The sequence below is a fragment of the Patagioenas fasciata genome, chromosome 2, assembly GCF_037038585.1.
Source record: "Patagioenas fasciata isolate bPatFas1 chromosome 2, bPatFas1.hap1, whole genome shotgun sequence".
In the NCBI taxonomy this organism is placed as follows: Eukaryota; Metazoa; Chordata; class Aves; order Columbiformes; family Columbidae; genus Patagioenas; species Patagioenas fasciata.
This window is the reverse complement of record NC_092521.1, coordinates 46,152,763-46,175,268: the sequence shown is the minus strand read 5'-3', so window position 1 is coordinate 46,175,268 and position 22,506 is coordinate 46,152,763. Positions and strand designations below refer to the sequence as shown.

Here is a 22,506-nt window from a genome sequence, read left to right as displayed (position 1 = left end):
TTTAGCTGCCCCAGCGCTGTTCAGTAAGGCTTACTGCAATTGCATTGCAATCTGACTGCTCTGATTGATGTAGTAATGGAATTCTTGTTTGCTTGTTTGTAATAATCCTTAGAGGTCCTCCTCAATATCAATACTTCTACATATATGAGTAGGAAGCATTATGTTTTTGATTAAGTGTCATGTTTTTGCATTTCTGCAGGCTCGGTCACTGCATTTCAGAAGTGCGAATTGGTGTTTTCCACCATGTCAGATCCATGTTGTTAAAATTCGTGTTCTTGTTTCATTTCTAAAGCCCTAGCTACAAGCTCTTGTCACGCTTAAAGCGTGTCTCACCTTTATGAACAAGTTTTTCAGAGGTGTTAGCAGAACTATTATAATTGCTTTTGTCTGTGGCAAGGCTCAAGTCAGTTAGAACATCTCACAGGACACAGCAATGGTGCCGTGCTCACTGAAAGCTGAAAATACAAGAGCTGCAGCTGTCTTGGAATGTGCTGGTTTTGGCTGGGACAGAGTTAATTTTGTACACAGTAGATACTATGGGGTCATGTTTTGGATTTGTGCTGCAAACAGTGTTGATAGTACAGGGTTGTTTTAGGTCTTGCTGAGCAGGGCTTACAGAGTCTAGGCCTTTTCTGCTCTTCACACTGCCCCACCAGCAAGTAGGCTGAGTGTGCACAAGAAGCTGGCAGGGGACACAGGTGGGACAGCTGACCCCAACTGACCAAAGGGATATGTCGTACGGTATGACATCATGCTCAGTATGTAAAGCTGGGGGAAGAAGAAAGAAAGAAAGGGGAACCTTCAGAGTTAGGGTGTTTGTTTTACCAAGTAACAGTTACACGTGATGGAGCCCCAACTTTCTTGGAGATGGCTGAACAACTGCCTGCCCATGGAAAGCAGTAAATTAATTCCTTGTTTTGCTTTGCTTTTGTGCACAGCTTTTGCTTTAATTGTTAACTTGTCTTTTATCTCAACCAATGAGTTTTCTTACTTCTACGCTTCCAATTCTCTCCCCCCTCCCACCGGGGATGAGCAAGTGAGCAGGCTGGGTGCTGCTCGGTTGCCAGCTGGGCTTAAACCGTGATGCTGCAGCATCTCTTCCCCATAAGTCCTTCTGGTGTGTGGGAGACCCTGCGCTCGTGTTTGTTCTTCTGATGCAAACTAGTGAAGCTTTTGTTCTCCTGTCCTTCCCTCCAAACATATTTTATAAAGTACAGTGTACAGCTTTTAGTGCTTTAAAATAACAGAACATTGTATGCAATACCAGTTCCAAAATTATTAGTACTTTGAAAAGAGAAAATAATATATAAAACCCTTTCCTGCCAGTAGGAAAGCACAAGCACCTTTTTAAAAGACTGTGTGCTAGGAGCTGTGTTATGAGCATATAACTAATATGTGGACATAGATGGACACAAGGGACTGGCATGCTCCAAATTATGTGGCTGTTAAAGATGTATTGTGCTACTGGAGTGTGTAGTTTTTCGACTGTTCCCTCCTTGCAAAGTGTGAATAATTGAGATCAGTTGGTCTGCAGTGCCTCCAGTGTTGCCACTGTAGGGCTGCACTAGAATTAGATGGAAACCAGAACATTCCTTGCAGTTCTGCCTCTGAAGACAGCCAAGGACTTGAAACAGGTTGTTGGATGCAGGTGTAGTGAAAAAAAGAACAAGGAGAAGTGATCCTCTTTCACTCTCACTCTTTCTCACCATCTTTATTCAATATATTTGTTTGGCTTAAATTTAAAAAAAAAAAAAAAAGAGAGAGAGAAAAAGAAGTTGAGGGGTTTTCTCCTAATTATTTCAGAAGATTGCTATTCTTTCTCTTTGAATTATTTGAACTCAGATTTCCTTTAGCTTGTCTCTCTTGTGTTAAGGACATGCAGCCTTTTTTGTTTTTGTTTTGTTTTTGCATAGGAGGGCAATGTTTTAAAATGCCTGGAGAAAAAGAGATCGGATGCAGGGTTTATATTCATTACACTCATTGAAAATGACTGACTGATTTTAGGGGTTTGCATGTAATATCCTCTTATCTTCTGCTTCTCGGGGTCAGAGGCGTACGTCTTTTATTTATATCAAAAGCTAGATGAGTAAGACCCTACTTGTTGATATGTCTTTTTCTGCACCTTCCCCAGCATACTTGCATTGTTGGATAATTTAATAACATTTTGCTTTCTCAAAGTCTCCAGGCATCTTTTTTTTTTTTTAAATGAGTTTCATACACACTTGTCTTGATTATGATCTGTGAATGTTTTTCTATTTTACCCTTTCTCCAAGACCTATGTGCCTCTTTTAGTACCTTTATAAGTACTTGCTGTTGCGTGTTCTGGCATGCTTGGGTTTGGTACTTGTATGATAGATGTAATAGAAAAATAAATTTTACTTGTAATTTCTATAATTTGGATGCAGCTAGAAGGTACTGTTTGCTGCATATTCTGTTTTTCCTTATATTGTACTTGGTTTTTTGCTTCATTTTAAACAATGCTTTGTCTTTTCATTTGGCCAGATTTATTATTCTCCTTAAATTCTTCATTTAGTTTCTTGCATCTGAGCTCAAACAGATTGGATTCCATTGTCTTTTTTGACATTACACTGTATTGGAATGTATATAGCTATCCCACTTGTCTTCTTGATTTAGACAAGTTCTAAATTAACAAGTCACATTTCATTTTGAAAACATATGTTTGCAATTCTTCAGTCTTACTCGGCATATTTCCCACTTTAGTGAAGATGGAAAAGGTCTTTGTTTCTTTCTTTTAAAGACTCTTCTTCCTTTTCTCTCTTGTCTGAAGCAATTATTCCTATAGCAGTAGATATTTTCTTTTTCATCCTTTGATGTTTTACTTCTAAGTTTAGTCTGGTTATTTTTAAAGGATTTAAGTCATATTCAGAATTACTTTCACCATCTGTCTTCAGAATCTGTCTTTTCATTTTGCATTCGAGGACAAACTTTATGCTATGTTGTGACAAGGTGGCAATGACAAGAGTTTTTCTCATAGGGATTGATAACTTCATAATCAGGATTAATAAAATTTAGCTGTACTCTGGGTCCGGTTATACTCTGCTGCTAAAAGGTGAGACCTGTGGAAGAGAGTTTATACAGAGTGAACATTAGCACTCAAGTTGTCTTATGTCAGAATTACTGTGAGAGACATAGTGTAAGCTGGTATCTTCCCATGTCACCTACCTGAAACTTGATGTTGGGGTGGCTGAATTTGTTCCTCTGGGAGCAGTTCTTAGGTCAGATCCGTGTATTGCTGTCTACTGTATTCCTTTGCATTGGCTGTATCTGTCTTATCAGTCTTGTACTTCTCAGCTTTAATACAACTGTTCCGTGGTCACAACAGCAGAAAGGGCCTTGATAGTTGCATCTTGTCAGGAGCAGCAATTTTCTTATACTTCTGTTTACCTACTTAAACTCAGAACATTGTTGGCTTTAAATACATGGAAACTGTTTCAATAAAGGCCTCCTTAGAATTATAGCTGGCGAGAGGGGTCAAGGACAGCAAAAATAACTTTTTCAAATACATAGCAGATAAAACTAACACCAGAGGCAATGTTGGCCCACTGATGAATGAGGTGGGTGCCCTGGTGGCGGAAGACACAGAGAAGGCAGAATTGCTCAATGCCTTCTTTGTCTCTGTCTACTCTGCTGGAGGCTGTCCTGGGGAGCCCTGTACCCCTGAGACCCCGGATGAAGCCAGGTCAGTGGAGGAGTTTGCTTTAGTCGATGAGGACTGGGTTAGGGAGCAATTAAATAGTCTGGACATCCATAAATCCATGCGTCCAGATGGGATGCATCCGCGGGTGCCTTTTATGAGAATGTAACAAGGTGGATGGATGATGGCAGAGCGGTGGATGTGGTCTACCTTGACTTCAGTAAAGCCTTTGACACAGTCTCTCACAGCATTCTCACAGCTAAATTGAGGAGGTGTGGTCTAGACAATAGAGTAGTGAGGTGGGTTGCAAACTGGCTTAAAGAGAGAAGCCAGAGAGTGGTGGTCAATGGTGCGGAGTCCAGTTGGAGGCCAGTATCTAACGGAGTGCCTCAGGGGTCAGTACTGGGGCCAATATTATTCAATATATTCATTAACGATTTGAACAAGGGAATTGAGTGTACTATCAGCAAGTTTGCTGATGACACTAAGCTGGGAGGAGTGGCTGACACGCCAGAAGGCTGTGCTGCCATCCAGCGGGACCTGGACAGGCTGGAGAGTTGGGCGGGGAATAACCTGATGGAATTTAACAAGGGAAAGTGTAGAGTCCTGCATCTGGGCAGGAACAACCCCAGGTTCCAGTATAAGTTGGGAAATTACATATTAGAGAGCAGTGTAGGGGAAAGGGACCTGGGGGTCCTGGTGGACAACAGGATGACCATGAGCCAGCACTGTGCCCTTGTGGCCAGGAAGGCCAATGGCATCCTGGGGTGTATTACAAGTGGGGTGGTCAGTAGATTGAGAGAGGTCCTCCTTCCCGTCTACTCCGCCCTGGTGAGACCCCATCTGGAATATTGTGTCCAGTTCTGGGCCCCTCAGTTCAAGAAGGACAGGGAACTGCTGGAGAGGGTCCAGCGTAGGGCAACAAAGATGATTAAGGGAGTGGAGCACCTCCCTTATGAAGAAAGGCTGAGGGAGCTGGGTCTCTTTAGTTTGGAGAAGAAGAGACTGAGGGGTGACCTCATTAATGTTTATAAATATATAAAGGGTGAGTGCCATGAGAATGGAGCCAGGCTCTTCTCAGTGGCAAACAATGATAGGACAAGGAGTAATGGGATCAAGCTGGAACACAAGAGGTTCCACTTAAATTTGAGAAAAAACTTCTTCTCAGTGAGGGTGACAGAGCACTGGAACAGGCTGCCCAGGGAGGTTGTGGAGTCTCCTTCCCTGGAGACATTCAAAGCCCGCCTGGACACGTTCCTGTGCGACCTCACCTAGGTGTTCCTGCTCCAGCAGGGGAATTGGACTAGATGATCTTTCAAGGTCCCTTCCAATCCCAAACATACTGTGATTCTGTGATACTGTGAAAGGATAGTTTTTTTCATCATTGTCATATCAGTGTCTGTAAATGTGTGCATGTATTTTTGTGTTTGAGATGAGCTTCTAAGTGTTCCTTCAGGCAAAGAAACAGTTGCTATCCTTTTGTCTCTGTGTTTTTTGGCAAGCCTTGTATTTTTTTTTTAAATGGTCTGTAGCTTCCAGCTGCATTACTTCTTCAACATTCCTACCATCTGTGTCCTCAAGACCTGAAATCATCAACATTTAGTATTAAACTGGGTATTTACCAACTCCTTTACTACTCATTCTCCTCCCTTTTTTTGCTTCTCTCTGGTATTATACTGTACTTTCTCTGCAGGTTTCTGTTTCCTTTTTTATGTAGAAAATGGGAGGTTGTAGAAAAGACAGAGCTCTTCTTGGAGGCACACAGTAATAGCATTAGAGGCCATGGAAATTATGAAACATGGGAAATTCTGATTTGATTACCAGGAAGAATGTTTTCACAGCAAGAGCGGTTAAGCACTGGAAGAGGTTGTCCAGAAAGGCTGCGGAAGCTCTTCTCAAATATATTCTGAACTCAAGTGGGCAAGGCCCTAAACAAGCTGCTTTAAGTGGAATGGCTTTGAAAAGTTCAAGATCTCTAGATGTCATGCCCAATCCACATGATTCTATGTATGATTCTATAGGTGACATCTACTGCTTTTTCCTCAGACCGATCAGAGAAAGTGTTTAGATTGATGTCAGGATTTCTTCATGAGACATCTAGCCTGGTCTGTGCTCATTTCTTTGTAATCTTCTGGATTACTTGTTGCATTATTTCAGTTTTTATTATCCAGGATTTGAAATCTAAGTTCTGTATGTGTGGAAACCTGGAGAAATGCAAACACAGCATGTTAGCTGTTCAGTAATGAGCTAGCACTTCAGTGTGATTTAAGACGATTTGTTAGTGTTCTTGTTTTCTTCTGTTAGTATATCTCATTTTGTGCCTGGCCTCTGATTTTTATTCCCATCTGAAGTATATTACTGTACATAATAGCAAAGCCAGAGTAGTACTTTCAGTATGTTTCTTTCTGGTCTTGGACTTAATTGAGAAGTTTGTGCTTTAAGCTGATAGATTCCTGTCTCTTCTTTTTTCCTCTACACTGACATAATTTGCAAGGATGTACTTTGCCTCAGCATCATTTCTGTAAATAATTTACACAATTCTTAATTTCTTGAATCAAGCTTCTGCAGCTACTTATCTAATAATGTATTGAAGTCCAGTGCTTTTATTTTGCTGTTCACTGTGTGGCAGCTTGTATTCAAGATGATTTTGGTTTTTGTTGTACTTTCTGTGGCATTTGAGCTCTGTCTTTTTGTGGCCTTTTCCCTTGCCATCTAAGGTTTACCCCAAAAATTCAGAGCTTATCCAGTACTGAGGAATTCTACAGTAAGCCAGTCTAAGTTAGATATTGAAGCTTAATGGTGGTAGTGGGGCTTTAGTGTTGGAACATATGCACTGTTTTGCACTGGAAATAATGATGTGGGTTATTCCATTGCTAGTTTCTAAATTAGATTTGAAAAGAAGATATGGTCATGATTATGGGCAGCTTGGCAGAAACATCCGTTCAATCAACCTTTTAGCAACAACAACAGGGAGGCTGCACTAAAGAAAATACCTTTTCATTAAATAAGTAGTATTAAGTAGTCATCCTGAATATTAAGCAGGGTCAGTTCACTTCAGAAGCTGTGGAAAGAATCCAGAGAAGAGCACCAAAATTTACATGAGCTTTAAAAATAACTTCTAACTGGATTTGGGCTTTTTAATCTACCATAACCAAATTAAATGTGAAGAGCAGCAACTTTAATAACAATCAAATGCTGTATTTCATACAAAGGGCAACTAAACCATGTAAGTCTTGCATACTAAAAGTTAGCATTGATTGCTGGCAGAGTTTGATATAAAAAGAAGATGGTGGATGCATATATATGACTAGTAGCCACAGTTACATCAAATTGACTGAAATATTCATGGGAAATAAAAGTCCCATTTTTCAGTCTCATGCCAGCGAAGCTAAATAGGAATAGAAATCTTTTATTTGACACCTTTCTTAATAATTGGCTATTATGTGATCTTTCACAAATTTCATCTACATGATCTGTTCCTTGCAATGATCAAGGGTTAGTTGAACCTCTGATTTTAGCTGATATTGTTACCATATGGCACCACTCACATATTATTCACTGCTGAAAAATACAGTATCTTTGCTTAACATTGTGTTGTGTCACAGAAACACTGTAATCAGAAATGTAGCCGTTGTCTAACAGAACTTAGAGATCTTTTGTGACAACTACATCTGCTTTACTTTTCTTACCCAAGTGTGTTCACACTCATTCTCTGTCATAGACTTGCCAACTGTTAGTTTGGTCCCATTTATCACAATCTCTTTGAATGGCAGTTATATAAGTGGAAAAATTACTTTTAGATAGGCAATGGCATACTGGAACAGTCAGCAGTGTTCCAAAGGAAATGGAGAAACTTCCTCAATGATTTTCATACTAGAGATACATGCAAGTTCACTTAGAAGTATTTTTCACATGGATAAAAGTTAAGTTTTAAAATTGCCAACTATTACTTGACAAGGAGAGCTCTAGCTGTGGAGAACTTGACATAATTGATTCCCAGATCATTAGCCAAAGTAATGAACAGGAGAATCATTGTTTTGCATTATTATATAGAATTTAGGCTTATATAAATGCAAGCAGATCTTTTTAGAGTTTCTGAAGAATGTGACAGTCAGTAATTAAACAGTCCAGAAGGTGACAAGAGCACATATAAGAGCACCATAAGTTCTGGTTCCCTTTTTAGTGCTTTGTCCACTTTGTGAAGGTAACATTTTTTTGGAAAGCATTGGTATGCACAAAGCACATGGCCTTATGATACTACTCTCTGCAGCCATTCTACATTTCCCAATGATAATTTCTAGCTCTTGAGCTTAATGAGAAGTTTGTTCTGCAGAGATGCCACACACAGCATCAAGAACATAAAGTGTCTAACGTGGCTTTTAATACGCTTCAAGCTATCGACTGCTAGCAAAGGAGTTGATGATGAGTGATTAAGGCTCCTTCCACCCATTATGAAGCCTAATTGTGGTGGCTGATGTGATGCGTTTGTGTTTGAGGAAGATGGTTCCAGAAACTGAGAGAATGTGTCCACAATACTCATAAAGCCAGAAGACAGTACAGTGCTCTGTGCTGTGACATGCTTTTAAGATATTAGGAACCAATTGCAAACTGAGGTTTAAATAGCATGCAGGCAAAGCTGAGCCATCATCTTGGGAAATCACAGTCATTCTGTCTAAATGAGTGGATGTTTCAGATATTAATCATGAACTGTGGTCAGTTAAACTAGATTGCATAGAGAGACTCCATCGGAAGGGCATTAAGAGACCAACAGCCTTGAGAAAAGAGTGAAAGGACTGACTTAAGCACCTTTAAAAAACAGGAGGTTGACAATTGGTCAGAAGAGAAATGCATGCAGAAATACTTTGTTTTCTTTTTAATGATGGTGTAATAGATAGCAATGTGATACACCATCCTTTCGCTTTGTAAACTGTGAAACACTCTGTTGCTAATTTATGTTTAAACTTCTTTAGCATCTCTTATATCTTGACATAGAAAAAATGCAAAGAAAGGACAATTTATGTAGTCTTCTCTACACTAAGGCCAGAATCAACAATGTCTCTTTTTCTTGATAGATATTGTCTAAAAGGTTTTTTGACTGTTCAGTGATGGAGAATTAACAGCCTCTTCAAATAAATCCAGTGCTTCATTGTTTTCATTGTTAGAAAATTTTCTCCTCAGTGTCTAATCTCAATCTCTCTTGCTGCATTTCTGACTATTTTTCTTCATTTGGTTCAACATCTATGTGGAGAGCATAGAGATTACAGTGTTCATTTTGCTATAGCCTTCAAACATGAAGGTGGTAGCCCTTTCCCCATCTCCCTGTTTCTTTTGCTTGAGAAGCAGCCCTTATTAATGCAATCTTTGTAGATCTAGGACTTCAAATATGTGCTCAGCCTCATCTTCTCTTCTTCAGACTTTGTATCAGTTCTGAGTTGCAACAATCAAAATTGAATGTATTACTCCAGCTCAAGTGATAAGTAACACCAAGGAAAACAGAACTGATTTCTGTGTTTTTACACAGTACTCCCATTTATCACTTCCAGTGTTCTGCTCACCTTATTTGCAATTTTATAGCAAGGTCGACTTATATTCTGTTTGTGATCAGCCCATGTGCTCATAAGCCACAAATAATTTTCTACAGAAGCATTGCATAGCCACTTAGTTTCTTCATTTTGTATTTCTCTGGTTATGTATTACTACAATAGTCTGAAACTTCACATTTACCACTGTTGCAAAGCCCTACATATCCCTATTGTTTCCAAAGTAATTCTGAAATCCATCAAGAGAATTCTGAATTTCAGTTGTGGATTTCAGTCTACTCAGTCCCTCTGTGAATGATGTTATTTACAAATTCCTTTTTTTATCATGCCCCTGAAATGCCACCTTCCAGTTGATAATAAGTAAACTGTAGTTCCCTAAGCAAAGAGTTCTGCATAGTGTAGCCACCTAATTACATTTTATATATATCCTAGCTTTGCTTAATAAAATGGTGTGTGACACAGCATTGTTAAAATCAAGATATAAAATTTGTGCTGTTTCTCTTCTATCACAAGGTGTTTTATGCTGTCAGAAAGAAAGTAGACTGACTTGACATGACCTATTCTGGACAAATCTGTGTTGGCTGTTGCTCAACTCCTTGTTAACTTCCAGGCAGCTGTGTATAGTGTGATATCTTGTGCTTTAACAGTTGCACATATTTTCCAGAGCTTGAAGGCAGAGGGAGGAAGCAAAATATTTAAACATAGGATTCTTGTGTCAATTGAGATGCACTGTGGTATGCAGCTCAGTACCCAACATCTTCAGAAGGTTAAAGGTCCTCCGTAGGTTCTGGGTTGTTTCTACCCAGCATCTGCCCATATGAATGCCTTGGGACGCCCTATGGCATCTCAAACAAGAATTGGTCATCTTTGTGTAGGCCATAGAGTTTTTCTGAAGCTGGATTAGTCTGCAAGTCTTTAGCTGTTCTTATCCCCTTCTTTAGACAGAGGTGATATGTATGTACTGTATAGATATAGCTAGCATGTGTATTTTTGCAGTTGTCCTCTTCACTGCTCTGAAATTCATCTTTTAACAGTTCTGAAATACATTTGTAGCAGGGCATTTAACAGGCTAGTAATCTATCAAGCCCAGATGATTTGAATGCATTAAAATAATGTCTGTTCGGCTCCTTGCTTGCTGAAGGGTGAGATCTTAACTTTTTGCCTTTTGTTGCTGGTATTAATTGTATTAAGCACCTCAATGCAGCAGATTTGTGGTGAAAAGGGATGCAAAAAGGCAATATAAACATTAGCTTTGTCTCCATATCCTTCTAATCTTTCCCCTGTGTTGCATAGTGGACTTTTTCTTTCATAATCTGCTTGCTCCTAATGTACTTACAGAATTATTTCTTCCAGAGTTTGATGTGTCCCTTGCCAACTGTGTCTAATTTTGGCCCATTGTACCATGTTCTGCTGTGGTATTCTTGCTTAGTGAGTTGACCTCATTTCCATTGCCTTCATGCTGTGAGATCAACAGTGAGGTCCTAACTAAGACAATCTGGTCTCATTGTACAATCCCCATTATTCTTTCGCAGGATGCTTTGCACTCCATGTGGTTGGTATTATTTTTTAAAGAACTGCGAGGTTTCTTTAACTCCCTTTTTTCACTAGCATTGTGTTCTTGGGGATTGTCCCTACTAATTCTGCATTTTTGAAAGTATGCCTACTTGAACCACATTTTTAAAAATTTTGTTGTCATTTCTTTTTTCTTGTTTTCCCAAACAAGCTTTAGTCTTTGATATTACTATCAGTCATATGACTTATCAGATCTCCATTTTGCCAATTAAGTTAAAATGTTGTCAACTAAATCTTCCTAGTCCTCCTACATACCATTAGTAGTTCTGCATTAATGTTCAGCCATCAAAGACAGAAATAAATGTACCACTGTCATCATATTTCCCCCTTCTTTAACCCCTCCTTTTATAAATCAACTTATTTTGGCAGTGGTCCACAGAACAGTATTTTACTTTATTTGCCCATAATCTTGGGCCATGAATAAAAAAACAGCATTAGAATTTTGGAGAAATCAGCAAGTCTGTCTGTACAGCATGTTCCTTTCCTTTGTGAGGGCTGCCTTCCATCTTTGCTTAACTATTGCCATATATCTAAACCTTCCTGGGGCAAAGATGCCAAAGCTGTTCTGCCCATAGCACCTGTTAAACCATGACTTCATCGCTAGTCTATCTCTGTCACTGCTACTATAAAACATCAACAGATCCCTGGGTTCCATGATGAGTCCTGCAGCATCCTTGTCACTTCTGAGCCACTCCATCTCATTTCTAATTGTGTTCTTAGAGTGAAGGTAGATGGACAACAAAGTTTAACAACCAGTGAAATGGGCAGATTTTGCAGACATCATACCTACCAAGACCCTTATGAGGTTCATTGGATTATCTCTATTGTCCTCATTCCCCTTCATTAGCCCCTTTGAGTCCCCTTTGGAGGTCGTGAATCTCTTGCACACTGGGAGCACTGGCTTTTCTTAATCTGTTCTTGGGATTGGTTCCTCCTTTTTCCAGAACAGGTTCTAATTTTGGGATTACCTTTCTCTGTATATGAAGATCATTTGAAGGTTTGGAGACTCTAGCATGGAGAGATCTTTCTATTCTCTGATGGTCTGCTTGGGTGCATTGTGCTGTTATATATGAATTTCAAACTTGCCAGACATTCGCACATTTAAACTATTAGTTAGTGAGTACCTGAGACCGCCAATTTAAAATTTACATGTACCCATTTAAAACATGCTGTTTCAAGAGGAACAGAAATGTAGTCTTTGGTGTCCAAGGCAAAAGATGTGTCTATAGTCACAGAATCACAGAATGTTTGGGACTGGAAGGGACCTTGAAAGATCATCCAGTACAATCGCCCCACCGGAGCAGGAACACCTGGATGAGGATACGCAGGAATGTGTCCAGGTGGATTTTGAATGTCTCCAGAGGAGACTCCACAACCTCCCTGGGCAGCCTGTTCCAGTGTTCTGTCACCCTCACTGTGAAGAAGTTTCTTCTCATATTTAAGTGAAACCTCCTGTGTTCCAGTTTGCATCCATTACCCCTTGTCCTATCATTGGTTGTCACCGAGAAGAGCCTGGCTCCATCCTTGTGACATTCACCCTTTACATATTTATAAACATTAATGAGGTCACCCCTCAGTCTCCTTTTCTCCAAGCTAAAGAGACCCAGCTCCCTCAGCCTTTCCTCATATGGGAGATGTTCCACTCCCTTAATCATCTTTGTTGCCCTGCGCTGGACTCTCTCCAGCAATTCCCTGTCCTTCTTGAACTGAGGGGCCCAGAACTGGACACAATATTCCAGATGCAGTATCACCAGGGCAAAGTAGAGGGGAAGGAGAACCTCTCTCGACCTACTAACCACCCCCCTTCTAATACACCCCAGGATGCCATTGGCCTTCCTGGCCACAAGGGCACAGTGCTGGCTCATGGTCATCCTGCTGTCCACCAGGACTCCCAGGTCCCTTTCCCCTACGCTGCTCTCTAACAGGCCATTCCCCAACTTACACTGGAACCTGGAGCTGTTCCTACCCAGATGCAAGACTCTACACTTGCCCTTGTTATATTTCATTAAATTTTTCCCCGCTCAACTCTCCAGCCTGTCCAGGTCTCTGGATGGCAGCACAGCCTTCTGGCATGTCAGCCACACCTCTCAGCTTGGTGTCATCAGCAAACTTGCTGACAGTGCACTCTAGTCCCTAATCCAAGTCATTAATGAATATACTGAATAGTACTGGTCCCAATACCAACCCTTGAGGCACTCTACTAGATACAGGCCTCCAACTTGCCTCTGTCCCACTGACCACAACTCTCTGGCTTCTTTCCTTCAGCCAGTTCACAGTCCACCTCACTAACCGATCGTCCAGTCCACACTTCCTCAGTTCAGCAGTGAGGATGCTGTGGGAGACTATGTCAAATGCTTTACTGAAGTCAAGGTAGACCACATCCACTGCTTTGCCATCATCTCTCCACCTGGTCATGTCCTCATAAAAGGCTATGAGGTTGGTTAAGCACGACTTCCCCTTGGTGAAGCCACATTGACTGCCCCTAATGACCCTCTTATCCTTGATATGCCTTGAGATGGCACCAAAGAGAAGTTGTTGCATCACCTTTCCAGGGATGGAGTTGAGGCTGACCAGTCTGTAGTTACCTGGGTCCTCCTTCTTGCCTGTTTTGAAGACTGGAGTGACATTTGCTTTCCTCCAGTCCCAAGGCACCTCTCCCATTTCCCACGACCTTGCAAAGATGATGGAGAGAAATTAGTTCAGCCAGCTCCCTCAGCACCCATGGGTGCATCCCATCTGGACCCATGGATTTGTGGATATTCAGGTTGCTTAATTGCTCCCTAACCCAGTCCTCATCAACTAAGGCAAACATTGTCCTGACATCCTCTGGGGTCTCAGGGGTACGGGGCTCCTCAGGACAGCCTCCAGCAGAGTAGACAGAGACAAAGAAGGCATTCAGTAACTCTGCCTTCTCTGTATTTTCCGTCACCAGGGCACCCACCTTGTTCATCAGTGGGGCTGCATTGCCTCTGGTGTTAGTTTTATCTGCCATGTATTTGAAGAAGCTCTTTCTGTTGTCCTTGACCCCTCTAGCAAGGTTTGATTCTAAGGAGGCCTTAGCTTTGCTAGTTGCCTCCCTACATCCTCTGACAACAGCTTTATATTCTTCCCTAGTGGCCAGCCCCTCCTTCCATGATCTGTAAACTCTCGTCTTCCACTTAGCTTGCCCAGCAGTTCCCTGTTTAACCAAGCAGGTCTCCTGGTTCCCTTCCTTTACTGTTAGTGGAAACAGAGGAGCTCTTCCAGAGTGATGATGCGGAGCACCTAAATTAAGTGTTTATTTCTGTTTCTTGGAGAGAATTCCCCTTAGTATTAGAGATTTTGGGGGTGAAATACAGATACTGCTCTCTTCCCTGTCACATGTGACCTTTTGCTCTGTGGTTGTCAAGAGTAAAATGAGCCAGGCTGATGGTGTTGTCTAGCCAGCTCTCCAAAGTTTTTGCTTTCAGAAAGTCAGCTGCTCAGGTTGCTGCATCCCCAGATGCTACATTTGCACTGTACATTCATCACAGATCAGTTTGATGCTTGTGCCCAGTACTGGAGAATCACATTTGTTCCATGTTACAAAATGGCAGTTATGTCTCCCCACATACATAAATAAAATGTAATTTTTCCTGTGTGTGATATAAATGCTGCTATTTTGGGGTGTTTTTTTAAATATTTTGCAGACTTTAATGCAAAAGCATCAAAAAGTATTTAATATTTTCTCATCTTTTGCACATAATTCCTTTTACATACATTTGGGAAAGTGTGTGAATTATAGGGCTGTGTTTCCCCCAAGGTAAAATATAAAAGCACAAAAGAGGGTTAGTAGCAGTTTGTAGGAAGTATATAATTACTTAAGTGGTACTGAACACTTTATTTGGATGCATCTTCACTTCTCTCACAGATTTGCTTGTTTGTTTGTATTGTGAGGTATAATGGTCAAATGGTGTGATATTCACACATAAATGTCATATAAGAAATACATAATACTACAAATGAACTACATATAGTGGATCATTAGTAGTTACAATACATTAGGAGAATTTTGAGTAATTTGAAAGAAAGACAAAATAGATTTGCTTATTCCTTGTCTTTGAACGTTCTAGTCAAGATCAGATAACCTACCAGTTCACACCTATGCAGTACTTGCTGTATCCCTACTAAACCACCAGTGTGCCTTTTCAGGTTGAGCTACAAAAATAATCCCTGCCTCATTGTCAGAAGAGAATTTTCAGTGGAACTTGGAGGAAAATAATTGGAGTAGTTGTTCATAGAATGATTACTCAGTTCCTTTTGATAAGAGTGTTTGACATTTGCTTTGTAATGCAAATAGATGTTGGGTTTTAGCAGATATGTTTTGGGGATGGGTAGTTGTTTTGTTTGCTTTCAGTAAAAAGAACAACTTTTAAAAGCCATTGTGAATTCTGCACAGAAGTAGTAATTAGAAAACATAATTCTACCATTGTACTTAATCAGAAAAACAGAAATTTAAAGCTCAACAGAATACAACATAAACTTTCCAAGAAATGTTTGTTGTTCCAGCTCGTTAACACACTGTGTCTGGTGGACAGCTTTTTTAAATACCATAAAAATTAATAGTGTATTTAAGAACTGCTTTATTGGCATGTTTCTTCAAATTCTAATTTAGGCCTAGTGGTTAATTGTGCTGTCTCTGTCATCAGAGCATAAAGAAGTAAATACACTCTTCGGCTTCAGAATATTCAATTTCTGCTTGAACTTTTTTACTGAGGTGAAACTGTGTTCTGTTTGTGAGGTAAGAAAAGAAGATTTCAGGAGAGGTTGCTTGCTCCTATTGTAGGAGGAAGACCTCTTAGTCCTTCCAAGTTTAACAGAGCAGAAAAAATGTCAGCCTGATTTCACATGACTAGGCTATTGAGAAAAGGACTAAAACATCTTTGTTAGCGGTGTTGTTTCTCATAGACTCTTTCAAAACATCTAGATGTAAACTTGCACATTTTGTGTCTGTCCTAACTTGTTCAAACTATTTTTCCCTTTGTAGAAATCTTTAAATGAATCAACAATAGCTAAACAATTGAACCTCTTGTTAGTTTAGTTTGGTTTGTTTTCCTCATTTGGAAGTAGATCTGCTTTCTGCTTAGTATTTTTTTCTTCTTAAAACATTTTGAAAATTTCTGTCTCATTCACTTTAGTTTTTTTGCTATTATGAGTTCCTTTAGCTTTTTTGTCCTTGTCTTTTTCTCTTTGAACTTTAACTGAGTGAATAAATTCTTCCTGTTCCCTTCCCAGCACAGGTTTTCTTTGATCTCAAAATTCTCGGCAAGTTTGGCTTACGTCACTGGCGCTGGCCAACTCTTTATTTCCCGCATTTTTTCCATTGGTGTCTGTTACTTGAAATTATGTGTACCAAGTCTAGATAACGCTGACTACTTTTATGCATCCCTCCATAGTATTTTAGCCTGAAATTATTCTTTCATATGTTAAAATAGATCACTGACAGCTTCACCTTTCATTCATTAGTGTGTTTCCACCTTCTGTATCATTATGTGCTCTTCTGGTTACATTTCAGCTGTTTCAGCTACTTAAATCTTTTGAGTTGTGTGGTCCCCTGAACACAGATCTCAGGAAAGGTCCTCTGCTGCTTCATCAAAAGCAATGACTATCACGAAGCCAGCAGTGACTTCTTGAGTTTGTTCTTCTTGCTTTTCTTGACCTAAGAATTTTTAACATAATAGTTTTGATCTTGTGAACCTAAATCTATAATACTTTTAAGCTTTTACAATTAATATCTAAAGTGGTCAGTGCAGCATGCATCTGTTTTCTGATGAAGTCCACAAATGATCTGTTGTTCCATTACTAGCTGACCTATATTAATTTTTCTTCTAGGTAACCTACTGCAATCTTCTCATTCTCCCTTTCTGCTATTCTTCTGGGGGTTTTTTCCCCTCCATTTTTTTTCCACAGGTACTTACTACTTGGCATATTTTCTGTTCTGCAAGAACTAATGAACTTTACCTATGACTTTGCTTACATTTACTTTCTCTTCTGAAGTTCCAGCCTATGATTTTTCTCTCAAATGGACTAGTTAACATTTGAATTTGATTGAACCTCTTTCTAGCATTTAGCTTGGGGTTTGCAGTTTCTTTTTCACACCTTACAAGAAACTGTGCACCCAAAAACTTGGAACTTTTTTTTCCAAGATTATTAGCCGATAAAATAAAAGATGCAGTAATTCTTCCTATAAAGCTTGCTTTACTCATGTTCTTACAACAAAGCTAATACTGCTCTTCTTGTATTCATGTGGTAATATAACATGGCACTCTTTATAATGCTCTTGATTTATGCAGCCTAGTGAAATAGCTCAATCACACTTGGCTACAGTTTCATATTATGTTTAATGCAATCTGAAAGTGGAATGCTGCTGAAAAGTGACATTCTCTTTCCGCCTCTTGTGGTACATTCCAGCTTTGCATGAGATCTAACAATCGTATGACCTTAGGATAAGTTGGATCGTCTTGATGATTTAATAGTGGATTGTTGTCCTTGTAACATTTGTCGATCTGGCTAGTGATACAGCTACACAGTTTGCCATCAGCTGAGCAACGGAGCTTCATGAGGACCATGCCTTTCAGAGACAGCCTGCAGTTAAATGAGGTTAAATATGATAATAACAGTTTCATGTCCGTATTACACTCTCCTGCAAAACACTGTCAGGCTTAGGGGCAAAATCTTGAATTTACTGAAGTGTAGAGGCACTGGTATCTAAAAATCCCACTTTAATACATTAATTCTGGAATTTAAATATTTCTGGAAGAGTTCATTTGTGCAGAAAGAAGATAATTTGTCACACCAGTTTGATTTATACAATAAGTACATGCTCTTTATGGCCTTTCTCTTGTCTCACTGATTTTATTTTCTTGCTGCTTGTGCAGCACATTTCACTGTTTCTTTCCAGTTTTTCTCCAGTTTCACCATTAGTCATAGCCTACCTGTAATTACTATGCATGTGTTCCACAACCCACATCACGAGAAGCGTAGAAGCATTACATATCCCCTCTACTTGAATGCAAATCCTATGATTTGTTGGCAAAATAATGCCATGTAGCAGGAAACCACAGGCAGCAGTACCGTAGGCTCATATGCTCAGGAACCCCAGTACCATGCACATACTGTTTCCTTGCTGTGATGAAATGCCTTTAGCATTGCCTGCTTTTCAGAGTCCATTCTTATCACTCTATTTCTTTTTTTACTACTTCACATCTTTCTGATTTAGTCCCATGAGATTACTGTGGGACAGGATGTCAGCTCGGCAATCAGTAAATTAGCAAAGGCTGTTCTGAAAGCAGGGCCAATATTACCAGTGAAATATGGGGCTCCACGAGAGAGATACAGCTAAAAATCATTTAATGTTTCTGACACATCTGCTTGTTCGTGGCTCCAGTTTGAAACAAGCAGTGAGAATCAGAGGGTACTACATAGCTAAAACGTGCTAATAGGCTGGAAAATGTCCTGGTTTTTACTGCTAGATCACAAATGGTGCCAAACATTTCTCTCTTAGTTGCCTTAAAGGATGTAGAATGAACTACAGTGAGAGTGTTCTAGCAGTGTTACCTTTTCTGCCGTTTCCTCTCTTTCTGTCTTTATTTGCGAATTTGTTTTTATTGTCTCTTTATTTATTATGCCAGAGGTGATACCCACTGCTAATTTGTTTTATACAATTAATTTTTTCAGTTATTAGAATTCCTTCAATAGTCAGACATATCTTCACAGCCTGAAAATAAGCATGAGGTTTTATGGTAAAAGAAAGTTCCATAGTTGGATTGCTTTAAAAGTTATTGTAGAAAATATTGTGATTAAGACTTTTAATGGTGTTTTATCATTGAATGTTTGACAGATGTATGAAGTAAAAATACTTACAGTGTTCTTCCACAGTTTTTGCTGTTGATGCCTAAAAAGTTATGTGTATAGCTGGTTTTGGTTTAAGTGCTGAGTTTACATCACTTATTTTGTTAAGGATATTTGGCATCCACTCTTCTGTCAGTACATCACATTAGCTGACATGAATATTAGGTTTACTTAGAAACATAGCAAAGTTACTGTCTTCATTACATTTAATTAATTTGTTTTGTACCTTATTACAGGCAGATGCACAAGCACAATAATGATCTTAATTTTCAATTGTGTACAATAGTTCTAGATATAGGTGCAAGATAAAGGGCTTTGATTAGAACACATCAATCAGTTGTAAACTGAGTTGTTGGTAATACTGAGGACTGATTGGTACTGAAGAGAGCACACTGATGCTGGATTAGCCCACTTGCATTTACAGTAACAGCTATAATGAAAATGCCATTTTAGTAGTAGTAGGTAATTTTCTTTGTTATTCCCACTCCCTATCCCTCCCCTTTTCCCTTAATTGAAACTCTGTTTTTATGTAATCTTAGCTGACGCTATTTCTGACGCTGTCTTCTCTACCATTGGCTTATTTTCTAGATGGGAAGTGATGGAGTTTTGCGCCTCAGCAGTTCTGCTCTAAATAATGAATTCTTTGCATATGCAGCACAAGGGTGGAAACAGCGATTGGCAGAAGGTAACTCTACTTGATCTCGGATTTACCAAAGGTTAATTGTTTTTATGAAGAATATCTCCAATTCTACATTTGAGAAACACTTTTAGAATAGAAAGTGTAATACACCAGTAATTCAGCAAAAGAAAAATTGCTGATTCCATTTTGAATTTAGCATTCAGTTTTACAGCTTGCTGTGGCAGCTTACTTTTGACAGTATATAAAAAACCCAAGCATTTTCATCACTGCCAGCCTGGGAAACATAAATGAATGCAACTAAATCCCACCAATATACTTTTGAAATACTAATGCTGTTTGGTAAATTAAATCTTTCTGTGTCACACTTTTGTTTTTCATTATTTTCATATGGAATTGTTGGATGACTGTTACAGAAATCACTGCATGTTGTGTTTGTATCTGTAATTTATAATTACCCATATTAAGCTAATCCTTGACAACTTTTATTCAATATGTTAGTATTTGTTTTTTAGGAGAATTTACACCAGAAATGCAGTTGCGCATCAGACAAGAGATTGAAAAGGAAAAGAAAACAGAACCGTGGAAAGAAAAATTCTTTGAAAGGTTTTATGGTGAAAAGTAAGTACTGAAGCAAATAAAAGCATTTTTTCATTTTCTTTTAGGAGGAAATGAAAATATAATTCTCTGCTTCACATAGCACAGTCATATGCTGTAAAACCTAATAAAGCAGTTATCAAAGGCAGTCATTCCCAGTATAAGAAGTTGTGGGTAGAGTTACAGTGCTGTGTCTGCACTTGCATTACAATTGCATTTTTAAAGGTTCGTAACTCATCCATAAAAATTCATTCCAAGGAAAGCTTAAGACACAAGGTCTAAGCATGTGACAATTTTCTAATTATCTTTTAAAAGACAGCATTAGGACAATTCTCCCCTCCTGCAAAATATAAATACAGCTTCTGCAGACTAGGAGACCAGTACAGATACTGCTGTAGTATGTTTTTGTTGATTTTATTTTTTTTCTAAACTAGTTGCAAAGTTTCTAAAATCAAATAGTGGTTTTTGTTGTTTGACTGAGATGGCCCTTTGCTGGAGTAGAATATATGACATAGAATATTGGCTACAGAAAAATGAAAGTAACAATGACTAGTCTAATTTTAGAAGTGAGATGCAAAGAATAAATAAATACCCTTAACTGACTAAAATGAGTTAGATAGTATCACTCCAGGTACACTACTGGGGTGAGTCAGTACAGTTTCATTAATGATGATACCGAGATGGCATTCTGCCACAGCTGAAGATTAAGTTGTTCTGTTATTAAAAAAAAAAAATAAAAATTTTAAGGATATTCACATCTTTTTAAAATTCAATAATCTTCCTTTTAAAAATTGCTTTAAAATGTTAATTGATCAATACTTAGAATGAAATATCTTTTTTTTAAATGTTAAGTATGAAAAGTATTAATTATTATAAAGTATAATTATTTAAAAGTTTCTGATTTTTTTTAAATTTTTTAAGCATGTTTTAATGTAATTTACGTATAATACTTAGCAGAGAAAAATGTGCCCAGGGAACCATCATCACATAAGATGTCTTAGTTTTGTTGTTATATGGTTTTTACTTAGGAAATGCAGGGCACAGGGAACCCTTCATGTAAGTGATTAAAGATTAAGGCATTAACTAAAATGTTTGTGCAGTAACAATGCTACTTCTCACAATCCACTGCCTTAGACCCCTGGGAAATGTAGTGAAAATACGTCAGGAAATGGACAGATCCATTTTATTTTGCACATCCTTGCTACGTGCTCTGTCTCAGAAGGAATACTATTTCTGCACCACTTTATCTTTGCTTATAATGGAAATTCTAGGGTCTTAATACAACAGACTTTCTTTTTGTCAAGTGCTTAATTTCTTACTTAACAGCTTTGAGACTTCAGTGTAGTCCAGATGTTGATCCCTTTCATACCAAAAAACATTAATTAGTTTCTTAGATAAGGAACATAATGGCTTTTCATTATGCATATCAAGAGAAGAGTCAGTTACCAGCTCTTCACGAAGGAGAGGGCTGTGGAAGGTATTAGCACAGGACCTTCCACAAGAAGTAGAAATTTAGTACCAGCAAAGCGTGAGCACCTCACTCCAGCTGAAGCCTGTTGCTCAGTCACAAATGACTGTCACATGCACGGAGAGTGATACTCACAATTTTACAGAGCCAGCAGTCCTGCCGTGCTAGCTGAATGCTGGACACTATAATGGTTGGCAGATAATTACTCAGTCTGCAGTGATACGTGTCATTTGGGTTGATAGGTTCCTGACATCAACATTGTTATGCAAAATGTCATATTGCACATAATTTCCATTTTGACTACAGTATTGAATCTGGTCCCCCCTGCCCTTTCCCCAGCTTGAATTGTTTCACTTGTATTCTTCTCCCCGGCTGTTATGTAGGCAGATTCTACTACTTTGCTACTTGGCCATATTTAAGTACTATTGTTCATTGTTTACTGACTGAGTGGTAGCTTTTGCTGTAGTTTCCATCTTCTGTAAGTTCTCTCACCTTTTACATTTTGGTTTTTAAACTCGCTTTGAGTCTCTTTTGAGCTGCGCTGATTCGACTGAAGTGGCAGATTTTGAAAGCATCCTGAGCTATTTCTCACATGTGCTGTCTGCAAAATGGATCTCTCTTACAGTTTTACTCACTTCACAGTCAATGTAGCATTTTTGCTCTGGCTTCAGCTAATTTGATCTTCTATTATTCCATAAGTAAATTCAAGTTTCATCTTACAGTTAAAGAAGGACCATTAATAGATGCAGAATCTTTGTAAAGATTTTATATACTCCCCAGTTCATGGCATTTAAAGACTTCAGAGTGTTTCTTCCATGTCTGCTCTACCCATTATGTTTCTTGTGTTTGCTCTTACCTGTAACCCGGGCTGTTTATCGTGGGACTGCCAGCTGTAGTTTACTTCCAGCCATTTATGTTCTTTTTTCTCTTCCTCATGGCTGTTCATTTTTCCTCTCTTTGACTTCCTTTAAAAAAACCCAAAAAGTTCATTCTGCAGTCGTTTATCCAGGATCAGCTGATGACCGTTGTCAGAAATTCACATTCTTCTGGCTTGTTGCCGTAGGACTGCAAGGGTTATACCCTGTTGCCTCAATGTATTATTTCTTTTCCCACACTTGAGAGAGTTACATGTCAGGATAGTACTGCCAGCTCACTAAATCAAAGCTTT

The 22,506-nt window shown here is 39.0% G+C and overlaps 1 protein-coding gene across 5 annotated transcripts in view; it reads left to right on the top strand.

The window, feature by feature from the left end:
- Positions 1-22,506, top strand: part of ASXL3 (ASXL transcriptional regulator 3) — a 131,412-nt gene that overhangs the window by 93,053 nt on the left and 15,853 nt on the right. For all 5 annotated transcript variants that reach the window (XM_065830325.2, XM_065830323.2, XM_065830324.2 and 2 more), the window contains 2 exons: positions 19,225-19,321; positions 19,789-19,894. In XM_065830325.2, coding sequence (XP_065686397.1) covers positions 19,225-19,321; positions 19,789-19,894 — 203 coding nt within the window. The remainder of the gene's footprint in view (positions 1-19,224; positions 19,322-19,788; positions 19,895-22,506) is intronic.